Genomic DNA, 19,915 nt, shown 5'->3' with positions numbered 1-19,915 from the left:
TATACATGTTTTGTTTATATGTATACCATTTACTCACAACACACAAAAGATATGCTTAAGACAGCTGAAAATGTAACCACTGACTTCAATAGTAGGAAAAATGAACACTATAAAAGTCAATGGTTACAGGTTTCCAGCTTTTTTCAAAATATCTTGTTTTCAACAAAAAAAGGGTTGTAATGAGTAAAGGTAGTAAATGACAATTTCCTGTTTTGAGCTTTGAAATGTAAACTAAATGGAAAAACATGGCACATACCCTAAGGTCACAGTTTCTAGAATGCCAATTGGGACAGTAATGATGACAGAGATGACAGCACCAACTCAACACCATGCCAACTTTTATTTAGTTGAATGCTTCATTACAAAAATATTGAAATACATTTGGTGGAAGGCAATTAATGAAAGTTCTTTTAAATAAAAACAATTTTGAAAGGGGTGGGGGAACAAGTTGAACACAAAAAATAAAATAAAATACAGACCACCTAAATAGAGAAAGCCAATCATCTACAACATCTCGAAGACATCATTGATGCCCTTTTACACTATGCAGCAACAAATGCACAGTTGGTTAAGAGTGTAAACGGTGGTTTATACACCTGTCGGAATGTTGCTAGCTGAAACTTTAGCAGATGTCATTTTCACTCGCTGGAGACTTTGAAAAGAAAACATGGAGAAAAGCAAGCTGGCAAAAACAAAACAAACAAAAACAAACATTCCCTGCACATCAACTTCTTTTGAACAAACATCCTACGAAGAGATCAAATACTACAGTTAAAAATCATGAACAATTGAAGCAAATTTACAAAATGAACCACATGGTCTCACTTACACTCTCGCTAATTTGATTTATTTTGTCCAAGCATGGGAAACAGGTCTGAACTAAAGCCATTCGAAAGAAAAATAAATCTTTAGCAACTAATCACATCAAGCTGTTAAATGAACAGAACCAGGTACAGTCCTGTGATGTTTGAGTGTATATCTTTACTGCACCTTCACAGGGCCACAGAGACTAAAGCAGGCCTTTAACTCTGAGGCGGAGGTGGTGGAGGTGCAGGTGGCATCCCGTAGGGTGGCATACCAGGAATGCCCATCATGGTCACAAAGTTAGGGTCCATGGGTGGAGGTGGAGGCGGTGGTGCATACATCATGCCAGCTGAGCCAGGTGGAGGGGGCGGTGGAGGAGGCGGGGCACCAGGAGGAAGCGGAGGTTGGACACCAGGTGGAGGTGGCACCATGGATGGGTTGCCCATGGGTGGAGGAGGCTGAGATGCTGATGCGGCCGTCTGCTGAGGCTGTTGCCAGGGGGGCAGGTTTCCAGTGGCAGGGGTGGAAGTGGTGGTCGTGTCTGGGGGAACAGCAAATTTAAGTCATTTCAATCCCAAAAGATTATTTATTAGCCTTCAATGCCTAATAAGTACCTCTGTTATATACTTACTTTGTTGCCATGGCATTGGAGCACTGGTTGCCATGCTGCTGGTGGGTGGAGGGGGAGGAGCCTGCTGTTGCCATGGCGGAAGAGGTCCTGAGGGCGGAGGAGGTGGTTGGTTGTTAGGAGGTGGTGGTGGCGGGGGCATCATACCCATGGGTGGTGGCAATAAGCCTGATCACCAGACAAGTGAAGGAAAGATTTTGAGCGTTCGGGAGCACTAACTTAGTCGGTTGGTGTTTTAACGCCATGCAAGCTTTCTAAGCTATTTCCATGGGGAGTAATAAGTTAAAATAGTACAGGAGAGGAATCCATTAACCAATATAAGGCTTTCATTTCAATTTCAATTTGCTGCAGGATAAAAACTCAAAAGGTGCATTTTTCACGACAACAAATGCATGTTTTTCATTAGGGTTTGTAATGGTAGATGATAACAATGCCGTTCAAATCTCAGTTCATGTGAAAAAGTGACAACCTATTTGCTATATTGTGCATAATCAGCCAGCAAGCTGGCAAAACAATGCAAACTTAACACACAAAAAATATTCCAAATACAATTATGCAGATCACATCAAGGCAATGCAATTTTGAAGCTGACTTCTAGTGTTTTCAGGCCATTGTTGTGTAAATAAAAAAGCTAAATGCTTATTTTAAAAAAGTGTGATGAACACACCCCACCTATAACTGTTTGCTACTTGAGTAATACATTTTCCTAAGAGAATTCAAGAACAATTGATTAAATACTAAAATATGCCCAAACAAAGATGCCAGTCTGGAGTTGTGTGTGGAAATTTAAAATAAGCAGAAACATCACCCATCTGACTAGGATTCAGCTGCATGATTTCATCCATAAAGGAAAATGTATTACCTCATCTCTGCTAATACTCACCCATGGGGTGTCCAGGTGGTGCTGGGCCCTGGCCCATTGGAGGAGGGGGTGGCTGCATCCAGGGCGGAGGCATTCCATTGGGATTTGGTGGCATAGGAGGGCCACCCATGTTTGGCATTGGTGGAGGGAAGTTATGAGGGCCACCAGGACCCTGGTGCATGCCGTGGAAGTTCCTATTATCAGTAGGGCCGGAGTTCATCCAAGGAGGGCGATTCTGAAAAGTGATTAAAAAGACAAAAATTAGGTTATTGTTAATCAGCAACATACCATTGAAACGAACAAGACAGTAACTGAAAGGGCAATTCATTGCCTGTTTACTAGAGGCCATATCTAAGAGACTTAATCCCATAGACTACCCATGTTAAGACACCCAACCCGTACATTCATTGTCCCGTTTTGTGTGATATTTTATATTATAACTTTCTTTTATTTGATATTAGAAGTTAAAACTTTACTACACACCAGAATCCGACAAACTGATTAGCTATTGGCGTTATAAAAGTCATCTGAAACATTATATAATTTTACACCTGCATTCATAAACAGCCTAGCATAATAACAGTCTATATTGGAAATATTTGTAAGGAATCACTTAATAAGTTTTTCTTATGCTTAACATTAATCAATACATCAAAACAGTGACTTTAAAAGACCAATTAGTAAAGGCATTTATAAAGTTTACAACTAAGCATGTGTGTTCAGAATATGAACATGATACGCCAACCAAAAAAAAAAAAAAAAAAACCCCGGTCAGGTATCTCTAGCTGCCCCCATGTCTGGCTTCTGTTCAACTGACATTATCTGTGAGTGATGCATGGTGATGTGCTACTAAGATGGCGACAACAAGCCCCACCTACTTTGACCTTTAAATATACTCTTCAGAAACAGTCATGAATACTAGATCCATATTTTATGGATCTTTCTTTATTATGGATCTTATTAAACACTTTCAGCAAGGGTGAACTAAATAGCAACAATATTATTAGGGATCTTTACATTGTTAGCAAAAGTTATTTAAAATAAAGGCTGTCCATTTTAACTTTACATTTATAAAACAGTCTTTCATGGAAACCAAATCCAAAGACTTTTAAATCACTAACACCTTCGTAATTTACACCCCAAGCATATATAGCGCAATGAAAGTCATAGCTATACTTAACATTTCATCTGCACTTAATATTTACATAAAAATGTCATAATGAGGATTTGAATATCATTTTCAAAAATGTTGACCACTTTAAAGTCATGTTTAAAGAACTTTAATAGCAGCATTGAATTCAACTAATTGTAACCTCCAAATGCAGATTCTGGAGTACTGACAAAAGGCTTTTATTATTATTATTTTTTTTTTTTTTTTAAATTAAGAATGAACAATATTTTTGCTCAGTTTTTGAAAGCAGCACAGAAGAACACTATAAACCTTAAATTCAATTCTTTCAAGGACATAAGTTTTGACATAAATGCTTTCTAGGCCTTAAATTCAAGTCTAAAATTTAAGTACTTTCAAGAAACATGGTGACCCTGATAAAAGCAAGAAGAAATAGGCACCCTATAAGGGAGAACAGAAAGACTGTTTGGGCTTACTGGTGGTGGCTGGTTGTTGTTGGGTCCTGAAGGACGAGGTCCACTAGGCGGAGCATTGTTATGGCCTCCACCAGAAGAAGGGACTGGAGCCTCTCCTAATTCTGCCATAAGAGACAAGTACTCTTTATCCATACGAGCTTTATCCTGGGCAGACTGGGGTGGTTCACCTGGCCGTGGAGCAAAGGAACTGCAGAGAAGAGAAATACAATTATTTTTCTAGCCAGATGCTTACTCGACATGGCCAGATGGTGATGCACCTCTTTGATGGAGGAAAAACATTGCTCTGTGTTACCTGGTAAACTTGCAGTCTGAAGAGATGTGACCTGCTCCACCACACTTTGTACAGAGTGTTGTGTTTGTGATGCTGCGAGGCTCTGTGCTCTGCCACGGCCGCAAGATCCTAAGAAAACAAATCGTGAGCACACAGGAATCAACGAGATTTACTCAGCTACTGCCCTAAACGTACGATCAATGCATCTGTGCGAGTCTCTCACCTGTTATCATCCTCTCTCAGAGTGCCGTTTAGCCGTGCCAGCTCTCTCAACTGCATTTTTCTCAGATCATTCTGGTCCTCGGGGGTCTCAATGCCCTGCTTGAGGATATTACGAATCTGTGGACAGAACGCAAGCACTTAACATTGAACAATTTTTCTTTCATTTCTAGTAACATCACTAAACACCTGTTCAAGGGATCTCACCTGCTCTACAGCTTTCTTCACATTCTCCATAGTGTTAGCAGTGACCAGAGCATGAAGAGGTTCATCTTCTCCTGGAAGCATCTGTCCATCTTTACGACCCACCTTTCCTTCCTTTACTGAGCCTTTACCGCGAATCATGATCTTAGCACAGCACTCCTTCTCAATGTTCTTCAGAGTGTTTCCACTAAAAAAAAATATATTTTTTTTTTTTACTTACGTTGCGCTATCAGTATTTTAACTTGGGAGTCTCTAGCTCAAAGACACACTACTCACCGTGGCCCAATTAAAAGCCCAACAAAGTTGATCTCTGGATATTCATCCTGAGGAATCATCACCTTATCACTGACCCGTGTTGCCGGTGGTCTGAGAAATAAGAAAAACAATTAAACTACCTGACAGGACAGAGCTAAAGAGGTTTACACACACAAAAACAACACTTCTAGTAGCCATACTTGTAGTCAGCTGGAGGTTTGAATTCAGGGTTCAGTCCCACCATCTCTGTAATGAGAGAATGTCTCTCTTCTTCCAGTTTCTTGCGTGTGCGATATTCACGTGTGTTAAGCCGCTTTCCCTCGCTGTTGTAAATGGGCTCAGGAGATGGAGACCTGAGGAAAGGAAAGAACAGAAAGATGCAACGGCGTCAAAATGCAAAACCTGTAATGGTTATCAACAGCTAAACATTCAATGACTTGCCTATTCTGACTGAGATGTGTTTGACTAATTTGGAGGTCATTTAAAAAGTGCATGGGATGCCCCAGAGTGCTCACGTTCTAGTGACAAAAACGAGACGAACAAAAAAAATAACGCACCCTAGAAAACTATATTGAACAATTAGGAAGGGAAAAAAAGTTCAGATTAAAAAGTCAGAGAAGTCAGCAGCTTCTATTAAAAAAACGGTTGCAAAATTTGGGTCTCAAGTTATATTTAGGCATAACTAAAATGGGTTTGTCTCAATTTTTCTGCAGGATGAACAACAGGACAAAATCTGAGACAAACGGGGCAACCAACACACTTGAGCGCCTGTTCTTGAACGCTGATCTAACTCATCACATGCTCTCAAAGAGCATCCCAAATGTTACCTTTCCCTTGGACGGTGCTGAAAACCTGTTAACCTGCACAATGAGGCTCTGTGTTTGAAAAAAGTTACGAGACTGGGAATTTGGGTTAGAGAAATAAATTTGGATTAAATATTAACCTTCAACAGCTCTCAAACAGTACAGCCACACAAACGTGACAAGTTCATGAGAGGTAACCCGAAGAGGAGAAAAGAGGGTTGGGGGGAGAGAGAAAAGAATGCTCTGCTGGTTTTCTTTTGGGCTGATATCTCCAGCGCTGACAACTTGAAGCACCTCCAGCTTTGTTTTTGGCGAGCTGGAAGTTGATGAGCAATCGTTCCTAAATCCTGGAGTGGATAGACCTTTAAGAAGAGTTGGCGGTGTAAAAACGTCGGATTAAGATTCTGCCGGAGAACCTAAGGCTGTTCAGAGAGCAAGGGATGTGGCTACTAAAAAGACACTCTTACGTCAGAAACATGACATTCCTGCTATGTTGGATGCTTATGAAGTCTATGAGCGGCCAAAGTGATCAAAGTGTTAAGGTTAAGGTTATTCCAGAAAGAAAAGTTCAGAGGAGACTCCTCCGAGCGGTCTTCCAGTGCGGAAATCTGGAATACTGTGGAAGTTCCTGGACAAAATGGTGGTAGCCCCATTATGGAAAACCATTATTGACCATCCAATTAACCAACCATTCAGATTTTTTTTAATTTAAGGACTTGAATGTGTTTAAGACTGGATTTCGGAGGTTAGAAAAAAAGGGCAGTAATGTAATATATAATCTAATAAAAAATTAATACTTTCAAAAACTTAAATAATGACCGAACCAACTATCTTCAACTACAGCAACTACACTGGGAGAATCAATAAAACTACTGCAGCATTTCTAATAATACACAAGTATCATAGCACATGAAAAGCATGCAATTAAATATCTACAAAAACAGTTCAGAATAAAAGTAAACAAGATTTACTTTGGACAATCAAAAGAATTGTTGGTTTTATGCCTACACGTTTTGATGGGTCGAGTTAATCATCACTCTGTTAAGATATGTTCTGCAAGACAACTTAATTTCAAAAGCATGTAACACTGGCTAGCCAATGAAAGTCAGATTTTTTGTATGACAATGTCCTACAATAATAGCCTTTATTCAAATCTTTGCCTCCACATACAAAACAGATCAGATGTTTTTTAAAGGGCCATGAAAAAATACTACACAACAGTAATAGTTTGATTAAGGTGTTTACGTTCGGAGCAGCATTTTACAGCAGATCTTTTAGTCCTTAATATTGTAGTAACTTTGTAACTAAAACATTTTGACTAAGGTATGTCTTCAAAAAAAATAAGAGTACTGCTGATGATACTAACTAACTTTGCCATTTGAATAAACAAACAAAGAACATTGATTGCACACTTACTAAACCTGTAAACATCAAAACTGGAACCAGGTCTTTTTTTTTCTTTCTTTTTTTTTTAAGATGAGTAGCAAATCTAGATTCGTCAATTCATCATTTCTAGATTCGAAAAGCTCTCGTTTAAAAAAATAAAAAATAAAGTCCCTTACAAACATTTTTGTCGCATGTTAGCAGACCACTGTAATCCACACATGTGGGTCCACATGCGAGCTGTGCTCTCATCACAGGGAAATGGAAACAAAACCTGTTGCGGCACATTTATAAATGCAACACTGACAACTCATGTCTCATAACAATTCTTCTACTTGTTTGAATTATGATTGGCAACACAACATGGTATCTCTCTAAACATTGTAACAGGTAAAAGGGGGCTTCGAAGCTATATCATGCATATTAATTAAGTTGCATCTTGTTTATATTAGAGCACGCTGACTGAAAACTCAATTGTGTCACTTTGTACCAACTGGTACAGACAGCCAATCTCCATGCTGGAATTTACATAATGATCTCGTCGCTGTGACGTTGCTACAAAATTTCTCCTTTCAACCCAGGAGAATGAATTTGCTCTAAACAATGCAAAAACATCCAATTTTCACTTTTTAGCTAAATTAAATGTGTCGTAATAGTGTTTTTAGCAACGCGAGACACCTATATAACTATCAAGATCTCAAAAAATGTGTTTTGTCATTTCGTGACCCTTTAAAAATACAAAGTGTTTAAAACACTGAAAAGTTTAGGTTTGTAATACAATCTATTTAATTACAATAAAAGAACTTTCTAAACTCTTCAATTAAGAGGCAAAGATATGATGTCAGTTAAAAGCAAGGCATTTAAACTTATTTCTGTCACTTAATTACTTACCCCTACATAGACACTAGTACACTTACGAACTGGCCTCACTTAAATTGGCGCATTGAAAAGGTAAAGAAAATGTTACTGTTGGTGGGTTTAAATCGTTATTCCGACCTGTCCTCAGGGTTAACAGGGATTCCCAGGTCTCCTGTACGCAGTTTACGTGTCAGGTCTTCAATCTGCAGTTGGACTGGAAGAAATCAGGTTAGGAAAGAAAAAAAAACAAGGATGGAGAAAAATGTGGTTAACAACAAAAAGACCCCACAAAACCAGAATCAGTACACTGTAAAACTCAATGTGACTAGGGTTAAGCAACAAACAAAAAATTACCATGGTAAATTGACAGTTCACTAAGAATCAAGGTCAAGTAAAGACATTTGATCCTCTGTAGTATTTTTTCTGAAACACTGAAAGCCCGACAGGAATTCTGCAAAGCATACTTCGGTTTAAGCTTGTGTATTCTCATGAGCCCATTCCCCAAATAATCAGAAATTCAAGTTTCAAATGTTCAGCCAATTTTAATTTCAGAAACCTGAAGGGATTTCAGCAAATAACCATTTCAGAAAAAGATCATAGCAACAGGCTTTCCATTTTATGCCACCAACTCTGAGAAGTAAAATTCACATTATGCATATCCTTAAAAACATTAGGTCACATGAGCTAAAAAGGTGGCAAAAACATGAAGGCCTGTCGAGGGGGGAAAAAAAGTTGTGTTTGAAGAAATCAAAAAACATATTGGCTAAATGGCTTGAGCAAATGCATCCTCATATAAAAAGTTATAGAATAACACCAGCGTAATGAAATGAAATTGCTATGTTAAAAAAAAATAGCCATTAACACTGGGTGTGAAAAGCCAATACATTAACAATTACATTCAACACTCAAGTTATTGACACGTCAGCAACTTACCAGTAGTTACAAACAATACTCAATTAAGTAAAATCCAATATTTATAAATAAGTTCTAAGACAAACAGATCAGCCTTTAGCAGGTCGTTTTATCATGCAATTTATTTTGCTAAGGCCTCAAGCCACGCCAACCAAATCAGCCTGTACAAACCCAAAGACTGACCTGTAACCAACCAAATTACTGCATCACTCATGGAAGCATTTCATGGGCTTTCACATGCATTTCTCTATGACATGCTTAAGAGAATCGGACCCCACATTGAATGGTGCAGGTTGATGGTGGGTAAGAGACATGAGGTGTCAGTTATCAAAAGGAGGAGTAGTTAAAGAGATGTAGGTCTAGGTCACATTATAGTCGAAACAAACACTACACCACATGCTACTGCAAAACAAGTGCCTGACAGCAATGAGAAAGCAATTTACTACACACTGCTTTCAGACACAAGGGGATGGAGATGACTTTAGCAATTCAGTATCGGACCTGCATTGCTTTCGCAGTCGAATTGGACGAGACATTTTTTGCATAGTAAACATGAGCAGTGATGGAGTTCTGCAGCTGGAGACAGTTCACAGCAAGCAGCAACATCAGAAAACACAGTGGGTTCTTGCTAATGGACATCAGATGGTATATGCAAACATTGACAGTGCTACCAATACCTCAGTGTGTCCTAAACGAACAAAAATAAATAAATGGCACTCACATTGCACATTGATGGAGTTAGTGCATTCTAGTAAATACGGGGCAAAGTGCTGAATTTCGATGGATTGACTTCTTTGAGAAGACCATTTCTGAGAAAAGTCATTTGAGACATATAGAGATGACCGTTTTGAACTGTTGCTTTAACATAAAGGTTCTTTCACTAATTTGACATCAGTTGTATCAGCAAAGAAGTCAGACTAATGAAATTAAGCAGTTACATCCTTCATGTGATGTGCAAACTGTGAGAAAAAAAATTATAAACAAGTTTTGGGACAAAAAAAAAATTGACTTGTTTGGGTGTAGACAGAATATTCCCCCGTTCACATACAAAATGTTTTGCAACCTAAACTCTATGACTCTGACAGATGTTGTAATAGCAAATTTTAGATATTCACCTATATAAGCTCGTTCTTGGTCCCGAGTCAGCCCAGGAGGGATCACGGTGGGCATGCCCGGGATAACAGTCTTCTGATCAGGGGTCTCGCTGCTCCAGCGACTTCTTTTCCTTTTCTTCTGTCCAAAATCTGACAGGGGATGTAAAAAAATTAAGCCATTATGTCTGATTTGTGGATTTCTAAAGCCTGTAAATTAAGACCAAAACTTTCACAGAAACGTTCACCATGTCTTTATGATGCAAAATGTTTAATTTATTGAATTATTACACTTTTAAAAAGTAAACATAGGATTTTTTCTTTAATTAAAAAGAAATTATAAATATGAAGAGTTCAGATGCAAAAACCTCTTAAGTGTCGTCTGAAATTTCCATAAATTTTTCACCTTTGCCTCTCTTGCTTATGTTGAAATATTTTACTTTAAAGACCTGGAAAAGGACTTATTCTTTTCCATAAAAGTGATATTACGAAACATACTAATAATTTAAGGAATATTTAAGACAGCATTCTAAGGTTTTTAGCAGTTTAAGCAAGCAGTTTGCTGCTATATGCCACGTTATATTAACTTAACATCGTTAGCCATATAAACACTGCAATGTAATAAACATCTTTGTTCAGTCTGGGCATGTACATTTGCTGTGTAAAAGCTCCCAATCCTTTTTATACCATATTATGCACTAAACTGAAAAAAAATCTATATTACAAAAACAGTGTGCACTTTATTGTCTAATGTTAACACTGCTCGATTTCAAAACAATAGATTTTTCTGCATCGTATTTCATTTCAGAGTTCAGTGTTAAATACAACACAATACTTTAACGTGTAACGTTAGATTAAGTTTTGATCCCCCAAATGAACCACATGTTAAATAATTACACATTTCAAAGGTTTTTATTATGCAATGGCATTGTAAAAACAAGTAAGACTATTAATGACGGTAACCAGCCATTCTACTTTTATAAATGGAGGCCGTTGATCCTGAAGGAGTCAAGGCCTGTCCACGGTGTTTACCTCCGCCTCCCGCTTGAGACTGCTGTCCTACTACGATAGGGTTTGAGAGCGCAGAGCTCACGGCTCCGGGAAACTGCGGGAACCCAGGGTTTGATAATTGTGGCGGTTGGAAGTTCTGCAGCGGGAAAGGCACCGAAGGCCCAGGCGGAGGCATTAACCCCGGACCGGGGCCAGAGTCAAAGCCTCGCTTTGCGCCGATGCTCGGGTGCAGCTTACCAAGCGGGGTTGCGTTAGCTCCCGTTGCCATTTCTGGGCGTCAGGGGCTTCTTCGTGGTTCGATATCTGCACAGAATGTATCCGTTTCTTTTGTTGATAAATCAATTGATACGAACGCGTGTCTCCGACCACGCAACCTTCTTCTGTCACCCGCTGGATAAGATGGCGTCCGCTGAGATCGACAAAGGAGCTTTGACGTCAATTTAGAAATATCCGATTGGTCGATAGTCGTGTCAATCTGTGTTTGGGGAACATTCATTGGATCATTTAAGGTCTGTCGTGTTTCCGTCGGAGCAATTTTCTTACCTCTCATTGGTCGCCAAGCCGGCCATATGTTCCAGGATAGGTTTGCTCTTTCTGTGCGGTGTGGTCAGGTTGTAGCTAGATCAGATACGGTTATGGCTGGCAGACAACGAAAATTACATTTCCCATATTTTATTAGGGCGACAGTGTTTTTTTCACAGTGGTTAGCACTGTCGCCTCACAGCAAGAATGTCACTGGTTCAAGCCCCAGCTTTGGCAGTTGGCCTTTCTGTGTGGAGAAAATGAGTATAAATGAGTGTATGGATGTTTCCCAGTATTGGGTTGCAGCTGGAAGGGCATCCGCTGTGTAAAACATAGGAGCAATTCCATGCAAATGTCAACCTTGTCATAAATAAAAAAAAGATTTCAACATAATAGCAAAACTGTTTCTGGGTTTTTGTGCTTTAAAATACTCAAAAATGTCTCCATTAATGTTTTCAAACTATTATATTTGACTTACCAAAATCACAAGAGCGGCAATTCCCCATCTGTCACATCAATAACGAAGATTTTGCCTAGTAAATGGAAAAATGCCAAATTAAATTAAATCAATCATTTTTGTTTTATAATGAGCCAACTCTTATCCTTTTGATGAGCATTGTTTCTGAAATTTTACTGCAAATGTCACATCCATAACGCTGGAATTGCTTATTTGCTGAATAAGTTGGTGGTTCTGTCCACTGTGGCGACCCACGATAAATAAAGGGATTAAATGAACACTTTAGCTCATGAAAATAACCCTACCCTAACCCTAAATCCAACCGTCACAGTACTGTAAACATGTTAATTATTGGTATACAGTGTCACAAAAAAATGATGATATACATATACACAGCAGTATCTTATCTACTCTTTACTGTGCAGGTCAGGTTTTGGTAGATACAGTAAGTCAATATGAGTGATAAAATTACATTTTAAACTTAGATTTTATTTGTATTATAGTTTATTTTTTTCCCATTTACACTACTGAATTACATTATATCCTGACCTAGCTAATTATTCTACATTTGTATAATTCGAACCCTTAGAATCAATAACGGTCGAAGGAGTGGCGCAGTAGGTAGTGCTGTCGCCTCACAGCAAGAAGGTCTCTGGGTCGCTGGTTCGAACCTCGGCTCAGTTGACATTTCAGTGTGGAGTTTGCATGTTCTCCCTGCCTTTGCGTGGGTTTCCTCCAGGTGCGCCGGTTTCCCCCACAGTCCAAAGACATGCGGTACAGGTGAATTGGGTAGGCTAAATTGTCCATAGTGTAAGAGTGTGTGTGTGAATATGTGTGTGGATGTTTCCCAGAGATGGGTTGCAGCTGGAAGGGCATCCGCTGCGTAAAAAACTAGCTGGATAAGTTGGTGGTTCATTCCGCTGTGGCGACCCCACATTAATAAAGGGACTAAGCCGACAAGAAAATGAATGAATGAGAATTAATAACAAAACAAAAAAGTGCAGTTTTAAAATGCTGTTTAGCAGTTTTCAAAAAGCTATATCTCATTACTTTTGATGTCCTCTACAGACACATGAGTCTCCGACATTATGCATTTGCACAAATCACCCAATTTAGCAATATCAGAACAATGTAATAACTTAATTTTCAAATTAACTATTAATTCAAACTATAAAGTTTATTAAATGATAGAATTTATGGTTATCATATTTTTAATGGATTCAAGATTCAAGTTTTAATGGAGTCGTCAGGTAGCCTATCTAGAATTATAGCACACATCAGCACAAACACTGTAGCACTTACTAGTTTTCGTTTCAAAATGATCATTATTGTTAATATAGATGTGTTTTCGTATTATCATTATTAATATTAGGTGTGTGTGGGTGCAAAACCTTTACCTGTTCAAGTATTTTTCTTTATGGTATGGGCAGGTGGGTGTAATGAATTTGATTTTAGTAATTGTTTTAAAAAAAATTATCTGTGCTTTTACAAATTTAAAGTGATAGTTCACCCAAAAATTATATACATAACTCAACATTTACACAACCTTGTGTGGTTTTAATTCTTTTAATGATTTTCTTAAAGTAGGATAAACAAATAGTATGGAAGTCAATGGTTCTTTAAAATATTATGCTTTGTGTAAAAAAAATAAAGGAAGAAACTGAAATTAGTTTAAGTTAAACAAGTAAAGACCGAGTTAATGATGACAAATGTTCATTTTTCTCTGTAAATCAGTCTTGGCATGCTGAAGTCTATCTATTATCCCATCATGGGAGAATTTCTAAGGGAAATCAAGAATATCAATGAAGAAACAAGAAAAGAAAGGCTAATTAAAATAAAACACAATTTCGATAATTATTCTCCATACTAAACCATAATGATTTATAGTTTTATACAAGTTAAAGCTTCCAGGTTTAAAAGAGTACCCCAACAATGACTGAAGGTACAAAAATTGGAGGGTCCCTTAAATGGCATAATGTATTGTCGGCCCAAAGTTTTTTGGTGACTGAAAATCTCTTAAATCCTCACATCTCTAATATCATCATACTTTTCGATTCCCATTGTTGCACATTTCTGCTGTTTGATTAGCTCTTAGATCATACAGAGTAAATAAGTCCAGAGCTTATCATTGTTATTGACATAAATTACCATGATTTAATATAATATTGTTTATCAGCCTGAGTGAGATTCTCTGATAGGAGCTCTCCAAGATTTACTAAATAAAGGGAAACTGCAAAATTAAATTTTTCCGTTTTCCACCATGTGTCTTTGACCCAATTTATGTGTCCAGAGCAACTGCAAAAACCCAATTGTGTTAATCTAGAGCAGGGGTGGCCAACCCTGTTCCTGGAGAGCCGCATTCCTGCAGATTTCATTTGCTACCCATATCAAACACACCTGAACCAATTAATTAGGACCTGAACACCACGTGATAATTACAGGCAGGTGTGTTTAATAAGGGTTGCAACTGAAATCTGCAGGAAGGCGGCTCTCCAGGAACAGGGTTGGCCACCCCTGATCTAGAGAGAAAAAAAAGACAAGATTTTTTTAAACTTTTTTTTTTTAATTAATGAAGAAAATATTTACAGGTTTTTGTACGAAGAATAAAAAAAAATAAAAAATAAAACAAAAACACAGGACTACATCAAGTTTATGACAATAAAAGTAGATTAGTGCTGAGATGTGGGCCATCTCTACTGCCTGTGACCCAGTCGAGACAGGAAGCATCACAACTTCTAAAATGTTCCGTGTGCAACCAAGAGCCACCTGCACAGAGAAGAGATTATCACAAAACTGTCAATCATTCCGGCTTTAGTTTAGTGGACTTCCACGTGCCAATACTGTAATACCTGAAATGTAAATAAGACACTTGACAGGTAAAGTAATACATTCATTACATCTAAAAATAATAATGTGTCAAATATTTATGACCATATTTGGCCTCTAGTTTAAATACATGAGGTTATAATTAATTGTAATATGGACATTGCAAAATGTAAGATTCAGGTAATTTGACATGAATAAAAATTGCTTCCCAATGATAGACAGCATTTAAAAAAACCTACTTCATCCAAAAAAAAAAATTCCATCATCATTTATTAACCCTCATGCCATTTCAAATCAGTATGTCTTGACATTATGTATGTATATGTATATATATATATTTTTTATATAGTATCCGAGGGTGAATAAATGATGATAGTAATTCCCCCGAAAACAGCTTTCAGTTTGTGCCCTAACCTTTTATGATCCTAAAAAGATCTCACCTGAGTGCGCACAGGAATTAGGCTAGTAAGCATAGCGCGCCCGTTCAGCGTATGGGTCCCGCGGCACGTCATACGCAGCAGTCCTGGGAAGCACAGAGATGGGAGAGAGGCGCGACCGCTCATACGCGTATCCCTCCGCCTCGTGTGGAGCTCGTCGGACCGGGCTCCGTTCACGGACATAGTATGAAGAGGTGGGAGCCGGAGGAGGGGGAAGGGGATGGCGCTCATATGGGTCGACAAGGTTAGAGGGCAGGCGCTCTCTCACAACTGGCGTAGAAGTGGGGGGAGGAGGGACAGGAGGTTGAACCGCGCGTCTATCTTCGAAATAACTGCCTCCGTACGGACGTGCCCGATATTTCTCGTAGAAGTCCACTACCCCATACGGATCTCTTTCCTCATAAGGTGGTCGTCGTATCGGGTACGCAGGCAACGCACCGGGGTAGGCCATGCCACTAGTCCCATACGCAGCCTCGCTTCCGTACACTGGAGCCATGCTATTATCCGCGCCAACACCGTAGCCCGCTGGCATACCATAACCCATTGCACTCTCAAAACCCGCACCCCTTCCATACCCAGGGACAGCATACCCTGCTCCACGGGTGAAGCCATGTGAAGGTGCAAAGCTGCCAGCGTAGGCTGGCTCGCCACTGAAGCCGCGATGAAAACCCCGGCCACGATCGCCGCCCGAATCGAACCTGACAGGCCCAAATCCTTCCGAGCTCGGGCCCTCTCTGTAGGAGCCGTTCTGGTCCAATGGACATTCTTTGGACCAGTGGCCTTCCTGTCCGCACCGATAACAACCCGTTCTCTCTCCCATTCCCGGCGCGGTACGCAGGCGGCTAGTCGAAAGCTTCACGCTCATCAGTTTGCCTTAAGGAAAAGAAAAAATTTGCCATGATGGTTTTGTTTTACTAAACACGGAGCAAACGTCAATACAGTTAATGCAGCCATAACTTACACTTCACACTACGATTCACAACAACTATCGACAAAGACACGGCCAAAAATTTTTTTTTTTTAACTCAGCATTGAAACCATTACAGTTTATTATTAAATTAAAGGGGATAGTTCATTCCAAAACTTAGAATACTGTCATTAAATGTTCACCCTTCAATTGTTCCAAACTAGTAAGAAGTTAAGATATTATAAAATAGTAGGTAGTCTCTGACCTTAATAGTATTTGTTTTTCCTATGGATATCAATGATTACCATTTTTCAGCTTTCTCAATTCAATTCATCTTTATTTCTATAGCACTTTTACAAAGTAAATCAGCTTAACATGGAAGTTCTGGTAAATTGAAACAGTGTCAGTCCAGTTTTCACAGCTGAAGTTCAGTTTAGTTCAGTATGGTTAAATTTTTATTGCTGAAAGGCCAAATACTGAAGAGCAAATACATCGATGCACAGCTCCACAATTTCCAACACACAAGTGTTGAACAGAACAAAAAAAATAATAAAACACTCAAGAGGTTTGGAACCACCTGATGGCAAGTAAACTATCATTTTGGGATGAGCTATCCCTTTAATGTCAACATAAAACAGTTTCCTCACGTTACTTCTGCAATCTGAAGAATTTCAGAGCAAAAGAGGACATAAAAGGATGGTCAATTACAACAAATGGCATGACTAGGCCCAGACAGAATCTGTGGACATTTTTTTGCTATTTCTGCAAAGAATTTTGTAAAAAAAAAACAAATATATTAATACATTTCTGTGAATTTATGTGGAATGATTTCAGGAGCATCATAACTAAAATCTTAATATGTAAAATAAAAAATAATACATTTTTAACTTTCATTAAATGTTTAGAATGCATTTAGATCCACCTATTTGGTAAACAAAGCAAGTCTCTCATATAATTTCTCTACTAAAGGCAGAAAATATGACTTTACAAACTGTATTGTAAATAAATCATATGAACATTTTAATATTAATATTATTATAATCACAATAATATTAGTGAAATTAATTTAAACATACACAAGAAAATAAATAGGCTTAATGATGGGCTAAAAAAACTGCGCTCGCAGATTCCGTGTGGGCCAAGGCATGACTTTATAATGTTCAATTTGAAAAAAAAATAATAATAGAAGTGTACTGGTTAATTTAAAAATGAGGCCCTCATAATGACAAAATTAAGAAATTACTAGTAAAGAAACCTATGGACTTTAAAACAGTCAATTTCATGTTAACATTAACATTGAACAATGAACTGTCTGTGTGGGAAAAAAAGGTGACACATTTACTCTTACTTCAAATAATTTACGCTAAGGTCATCCCATTGTCCATTTTGTCCTGTGTTTTTGGCTGATATAAAAAATGCCATTTTAGAACTACATGCACATCCTCCATAGATCTCTGTATAGTAAGCTAGCAGTAAATAAACCAAATTATACTCACTTATCACTTACCAATTTTTCTACTTACCAACCTGAAATGCTCACTTTTGGTAATGTAACAAGATAATATTATTTTTCTTTATTTAAACAGGTCAAAGGACCATACTGGTTCACCTTGAAAGGCTGTGTTGTCCAAGCCACTGATGGCTTCCATAGCATCTTCCACTCGCTCCATGTGAACAAAAGCATAGTCCTTCACAATATCGCACTCAACCACAGGTCCGTACTCCTCAAACTTGGCCCTGAGTTCTTGGTTGGTGCAGCTACTGCTGATGTTTCCCACATGGAGTTTTGTAGAGGTCTTGGGTTTCCCTTTGCTCATCTCCACATTCATGGCCATACCATTCAGCATGTAATGATGAAGATTTTGAATGGCTTCATCTGCCTCCGATTTGCTATCCATGTGCACAAAGCCAAAGTTCTTCACAATGTCACACTCTGAGATCTTGCCATACTGAGAGAAGAGGGAACGGATCTCCTCAGCCGTAGTGTTCGGCGAGAGGTTCCCAACAAAGATTTTCACCATTTTAATAATGTAAATTCAAATTTCAGGATCTGTTGAGAGAAAAAGAAAACAGAAAAATCAAGAACATGTAGTGCACATCTAAAGAGAATGGTAAGCTTCATACAAGTTTATAATTCCATAAAAGGCACATTTAAAGGGATAGTTAGAATAGTGTAAGAAAGTAAAACATTCAACGGTTTGCAATCGCTTTGACGGAGAGTAAACACGGACTACATTTTCATTTTTGGGTGAACTATCATTTGAAAAGGAAAGTTCACAGAAAATTTGCCAAAATGTACTCACCCTTAAGTTATTCCAAACTTGTGTTGTATGAGTTCATTTTTTTCCTGCTGAGGTAAATCAACTGTCCCACTGACTTCCATAATAATGTGACCAAGGTAAATAAGGGACAAGAACAGTTTGTTTACCCGTGTTTTACAAAAACATTTTTTAATCGGAGGAACAATACTAATAAAGAGGAAAATGTGAAGGGTAAGTAAATGAGAACTTTCCTATCACTTTAAACACAATGCACACAAATAACATGATTTCCTAACAAACTGCTTGTTTTAAGCTTAAAATCTAAATGTAAATGATGGAAAAACTGTATAAATCTGGTCATTTGTTCCACAGATGTTGACATCATGGTCTGAATCAAAAACAGTTTTTTATTATTAACCCAATCTTTAGGAAGATTCGGCTGAATTGGAACTAAATGGAGTGTTTCTCATCTCAGGTGAACAGTTTATTAAATCATAAAACTAAGACTCTCTCTTGAGGATGAATAGGATTTGATCACTTTACACTACATTTGGATTACGGTACAAAAACTAGTAAACTATGGAGCCTAATCGGTCTCAAAAATAATACAAAGTACAATTCCAACAAACACAATTCATGTTTACAAAATCAGATTGTGAATTCAAAACACGGTTCATAAATACACAAATCTAATTCGTAAGTTCGAAACACGATTCAAAAATACGCAACTCCAATTTATTTGGCTTAAATATTTATTATATTTACTTGTGGATTCACAAACTTCGTTTACAAATTGGATTTTGTAAATATGAATTTTGTTGTGCATGCATAGGTTTTCATTTAGTAAATGTATTATTTTTGAGACTGAGCTGGCTCCATAAACGAGGAGAAATGCTACATTAAATTATTGCACAGCTACAAAGTTCCTTCTAACAAATAATTGTATTGTGGAAACGTGCATTAAAGATTTATCTCCAGTCACGCCACAAAACTGTTCAAAAGAAGTCGCGAAACGAGGCGGGCTTCCCATCACTAGCAGAGGACAATGGGAGAAAAGAAAAACTATCTTCCGTGCACTGATTTACGAGGCGCGTAGTGACAAAATCTATACATTTAAAACATCAATACGCGACAAGTTGTGTATTAACAATGGGATCCAAAGCATTCACTTGGCATGCGTTACCTAAACCAAGTTAGCCCACCATCCATCTAGCCTTGCAGCAACTAGCTAACCAGAATAAAGGCTAAAGCACTGTAGAGAACGAACAAAACGCCTAATCGACATACACAAAAGCTAAGACAAAGTGATTAAACGTTAATCTAGAAAACATTGTGTTATTTATACGTAACAATGGATGTGTTTCATACCTTTTCACAATGCTTGCAGAAGCCGGTGCGAGATGAAATGGCGTCACTGTTGCGTCGCATAAAGCGAGGCTGGTTGGAGAATCGCATGATGCTAGCGCTGCTGCCCATCCCCTTTTCATTTCTCCACCGAAGATATGCTGAAATTGCTCGCAATTCGACAGCCTTCAGACATTTTTTTTTCCACCAAGCACGTGGCCAGATAGTTCATTCCATTATGTTACATAAGCACCA

At 38.2% G+C, this 19,915-nt stretch overlaps 2 protein-coding genes across 6 annotated transcripts; both read right to left on the bottom strand.

Annotated features, from left to right (window-relative positions):
- Positions 1-321: 321 nt before the first annotated feature.
- Positions 322-11,310, bottom strand: sf1 (splicing factor 1). 5 transcript variants are annotated; one of them, XM_087259850.1, is made up of 12 exons: positions 10,928-11,310; positions 9,920-10,048; positions 8,031-8,106; positions 5,049-5,201; positions 4,870-4,959; positions 4,597-4,780; positions 4,394-4,509; positions 4,192-4,299; positions 3,900-4,086; positions 2,316-2,529; positions 1,436-1,600; positions 322-1,345 (listed from the first exon to the last, which is right to left on the bottom strand). In XM_087259850.1, the coding sequence occupies exons 1-12, from the start codon at positions 11,172-11,174 to the stop codon at positions 1,023-1,025; spliced, it is 1,992 nt and encodes a 663-aa protein (XP_087115976.1). In that variant the 5' UTR covers positions 11,175-11,310; the 3' UTR covers positions 322-1,022.
- A 3,117-nt stretch (positions 11,311-14,427) lies between these two features.
- rbm4.1 (RNA binding motif protein 4.1) lies at positions 14,428-19,771 on the bottom strand. The gene is given in 4 exon segments (NM_199705.1): positions 14,428-14,651; positions 15,152-16,021; positions 17,665-18,105; positions 19,685-19,771. Coding segments are annotated over 2 exon segments (1,260 nt in total). The 5' UTR covers positions 18,077-18,105; positions 19,685-19,771; the 3' UTR covers positions 14,428-14,651; positions 15,152-15,173.
- Between the last annotated feature and the right edge of the window lie 144 nt (positions 19,772-19,915).

The sequence above is a fragment of the Danio rerio genome, chromosome 7 (genome assembly GCF_052040795.2).
Source record: "Danio rerio strain M-AB ecotype USA chromosome 7, GRCz13ab, whole genome shotgun sequence".
Classification (NCBI taxonomy): domain Eukaryota; kingdom Metazoa; phylum Chordata; class Actinopteri; order Cypriniformes; family Danionidae; genus Danio; species Danio rerio.
The sequence above is the reverse complement of the archived record's forward strand: the minus strand, read 5'-3'. Positions and strand labels throughout refer to the sequence as shown.

Bases quoted from the DNA above. Each gene is read 5' to 3' on its own strand.
- sf1 (XM_087259850.1), bottom strand. From the start codon at position 11,174: ATGGCAACGGGAGCTAACGCAACCCCGCTTGGTAAGCTGCACCCGAGC. The intron at 4,960-5,048 runs GTATGGCTACTA...CTTATTTCTCAG, and splicing joins AAACCTCCAGCTGACTACAA to ACCACCGGCAACACGGGTCA. The intron at 4,781-4,869 runs GTGAGTAGTGTG...ATTTTTTTTTAG, and splicing joins GGGCTTTTAATTGGGCCACG to TGGAAACACTCTGAAGAACA.